At 42.8% G+C, this 3,547-nt stretch overlaps 1 protein-coding gene across 1 annotated transcript in view; it reads right to left on the reverse strand.

Annotated features, from left to right (window-relative positions):
- il12rb1 (interleukin 12 receptor subunit beta 1) overlaps nt 1-3,547 on the reverse strand; it is a 13,598-nt gene that overhangs the window by 1,601 nt on the left and 8,450 nt on the right. Inside the window, exons 11-14 of the mRNA XM_008279391.1 lie at nt 2,945-3,100; nt 2,102-2,257; nt 1,897-1,966; nt 1,686-1,761 (exon numbers count right to left, since the gene is read on the reverse strand). Coding sequence (XP_008277613.1) covers nt 1,686-1,761; nt 1,897-1,966; nt 2,102-2,257; nt 2,945-3,100 — 458 coding nt within the window. The remainder of the gene's footprint in view (nt 1-1,685; nt 1,762-1,896; nt 1,967-2,101; nt 2,258-2,944; nt 3,101-3,547) is intronic.

A 3,547-nucleotide genomic window follows, 5' to 3' on the forward strand; every position in this document is an offset into this window, starting at 1 on the left:
TGCTTCTGTTCAAAGTTTCTCAGTTTTTGACTGATTAGATTTGAGACTCCTCATGATCCCAGAGACCTTTAAAAATCAAAGTCGTCTCCACCTGCTGAGGAGACTGAGGTCCTTTGGAGTGAGCAGGATCCTGCTCAGGACCTCCTATGACACTGTGGTGGCGTCTACTCTTTTCTATGCAGTGGTCTGCTGGGTAGCAGGGAGCACAGACAGGGATAGAAAGAGGCTAAATAGAGCGGTGAGGAGGGCTGATTCTATTTTTCTATTTTTCTTTTCAGTGTAAATACCATTGTTATTAATTATTGTTATCTTCATGTACTTTTCTTTCTATATTTTTGGATGCTGCTGTGGCATATGAATTTCCCCCAATGGGGGATAAATAAAAAAATATTCTATTCTATTCTATTCTAAACTCCGAGCATGCTGCTGTGTGCCTTTCATTCAGAGTGACTTCCGTCTTACCTCTGTGCAGTATCTTTACATGTGCAATATTGTAATTTAAACTGTTTTCTCATTTATTAGTCTGGTTTAGGCGAGTTTATGTCACTTTTACACAGTACTTTTTTACTTAATAGTACTTTTATACTTTCACATGTAACATTTTATTTCAAATTTCTCAGATTTAGATTTCTATATTTATTGCCTGTCTTGCTGTTGTTGTTGTTGTTGTTGTTGTTGTTGTGTACCACAGTGTCAAATTCCTTGTGTGTTCGAGCTCACTTGGCAGTACAAGCGTTCTGTATTCTATCTTGCCTCTCTGCCACAAAGGCCTGGCTGATGGAGTCCTGCTGGGACAGAGGCCCTTCCAGCAGGTTCTCCCATCACTGCAGAGGACTTCTACAAAATCTGTTAGATGCAGTTTGGTTGGATAGCCAACTCCAGAAGGAGGACTGGTGGTTTCAAACGTGTTCCAGTTCACGCGATTAGTCACTGTGTTCCTGGAAACACTCAGAAATATGTCTTGTCGCAGGTCAATTCTCTGTCGACCTCGACTGTAAAATGAGAGTTCTTTGGACTTCATTTCTTGTTTTTTGTCCCGTCATGCAGCGTGACTTGTGAGATCTTAAATCAGGGGTGTCCAATCCTGGTCCTGGAGGGCCACAGTCCTGCATAGCTTAGATGTTTCCCTCTTCCAACACACCTGATTCAAATGATCAGGATCGTTATCAGGCTTCTGCAGAGTTTGATGATGAGCTGATCATTTGAATCAGGTGTGTTGGAAGAGAGAGACATCTAAAACATGCAGGATTGTGGCCATCGAGGACCCTTGTCTTAAACACATGAGTTTTGTTTTCTGAACTATATCCAATCCATTCAGGTGGATTTCAGTCAAGTTCTGGACACATCCTAATTATTATTAAAGCAAACAGATGCACGTGACAACAATTTGGAGGTGCAGCAAAGGATCTGAATACTTATGGAAATGTGAAAAGTGAGAAATTGTGCTCAAAGTTAGAAAAAAAAAAAAAATCACCACTGGACACTGAAGTTGTACTTTGCTGTATATCAACATGGAAAAAGTGCCCGTTATTAGCAACGAGGTTTGAAAGCCCAAACATTTCTGGAGGTCCTTCTGACTTCACAGGGGACTTCTGTAGTACATAAATGACTAAATGAGCTGATGTCTGGGTTTCAGAAAGGGTTGTGAAAAAGTACCACATCTTCAATAATGCGCAGTATCTTACCTGACACTCTGGTTGGTAGGGTGTGAAATCTGGAATAACAGGTGTTGGCACAGGAGGAAAGATCCTGTTCTTGATTCTAGATATTAGAAGAGAGCAGAAGGTTGTTGAGAACAGAGCCACATGTGAAGAAATGCTCAGTTTGAAGGGAAATGCATACACACTGTATTAATCTGTTCAGTCTAAAAGATAGAATCTTAAACTTAGGGTTCACCTCTTCAGGATAACGGTGCACAGTATTGTGAGCAAAAAGAACACGAACAGCAAGCCGAAGCTCAGCCACACTAACACGGGAGAGAAAAGGAGCAGAAAGAAGGAGAAAAATGAAAGAAAGTGGGTGATAAGAAAATAAAATGACTTGATTGATGTGTGAACATTACAAGAAAAACAACAGAGAGGTGATCCAGTTGGTCTCATACCATTCAGATGCTTCTCTGGCCACGTGTTGATAGTTACTGTGCTTTTAGGTCCTTCTCCCATCCGTGTCACTCCAGCCAGGCTGATGTTGTATTTCGACCCCGGCGTCAAGTTTTCCAGACGGTGTTTAACCGCTGAGGCTGATATGTTGTAGCACACTGATCAAATAGAGCTTCGCGTTAGTTCAGACAGGCACGGAGTCAGGGTGTCACATGGCCCCTCCTGTCCAATCATCATCACTGAAGTCCAGCCCACCCACTTAGCGTGCTTTATAACTGAGGCAGCGTTCATTCATTCTGCCCGCTTCACGCTCACCACATCGCTGCTACTCCAGCCTCTGCAGATCATCAAATCTCCTCCTCCTCCCCAACCACCACCTTTTAAAAACAGTTCAATCTCATATAACCACGGTGTTTCCCATATCGTGGGACTGTAGGTTGCAGATGGTTCATTATTGTACCTTGAACTATGTAATCTAGATTCTGTAAGTGAGACTATTTAGTTGGTCTCCTGTTCTCATGTACATGCTGTATTCGAAAAATTGTAAATTGCAAATTCTTGGCTCTGCGGGGGTTTGTGATCTCAGGGATTATCTGCATCATGCTTGCGCAGATCGTTCCAGAGCATCACGAGCAGAGTCATCGCCAAACTAAATGTGATCTCAAATAAATGGTTAAATTTGACAAAGTGTCCTGTCTGAAATGAGACGTGAAAAAAAACGTACACAAAGTTTCATCAAACATGGAGATGTAAGCGTTATCGGGAAATTCCTTTTTGTCACATATTGCAATTTAAAGTTTACAAGACGAACAGTTACAGATGAGTAAATAAAGTGACTTTCACACCTTCTGGCTCGTCCTGTGAGCTGATCTTCACTCTGCACAGGCTGTAGTGTGTGAGAAAGCCTCGCTGGCTGTTGTAGGGAATCGCCTTCCAGGACAGGTTAGCAGAACTTTGTGCTTCGCTAAAGGCTATAAAGTCCTGAGGTTCTTTGACTGGCTCTGAAACGGAAAGGGAAAATGACACCCTTTACAGTGTGTGGAGTCAAGGTGTGCTGTGCTGACGTACTGATGAGCACTGGATGAGTACGTGTGATCCACAACAGTTTCTTGTTTAGTTTCATGTTAAGCACCTTCACAAGACTGGACCACATTTTTCCATTGAGCAGGTCTGAAAAGAAAAATGATCACAGCTTGCGACTCTGTGAGGCTCCTTTTTAGAAATGCTTCAAGCTAAACTCTGATGCAAACAGGCTCACGATATCATACTAAACAGTCTGCATTTATATGGTGCTTTTCATAGGGCTTTACAATGTTTTCTGTTTATCCACACACACAGGCCGGTGGCAGCAGGGCAGCCGTGCAGTGTGCTCGCCTGCTGCCATCGGCCACATGAGCTACAGCCGCCCCGTACATTCTTAATACAGCTGAGGCTGGTGGGAATGCTGC

This window comes from Stegastes partitus, unplaced genomic scaffold, assembly GCF_000690725.1.
Source record: "Stegastes partitus isolate 25-593 unplaced genomic scaffold, Stegastes_partitus-1.0.2 Scaffold157, whole genome shotgun sequence".
Classification (NCBI taxonomy): domain Eukaryota; kingdom Metazoa; phylum Chordata; class Actinopteri; family Pomacentridae; genus Stegastes; species Stegastes partitus.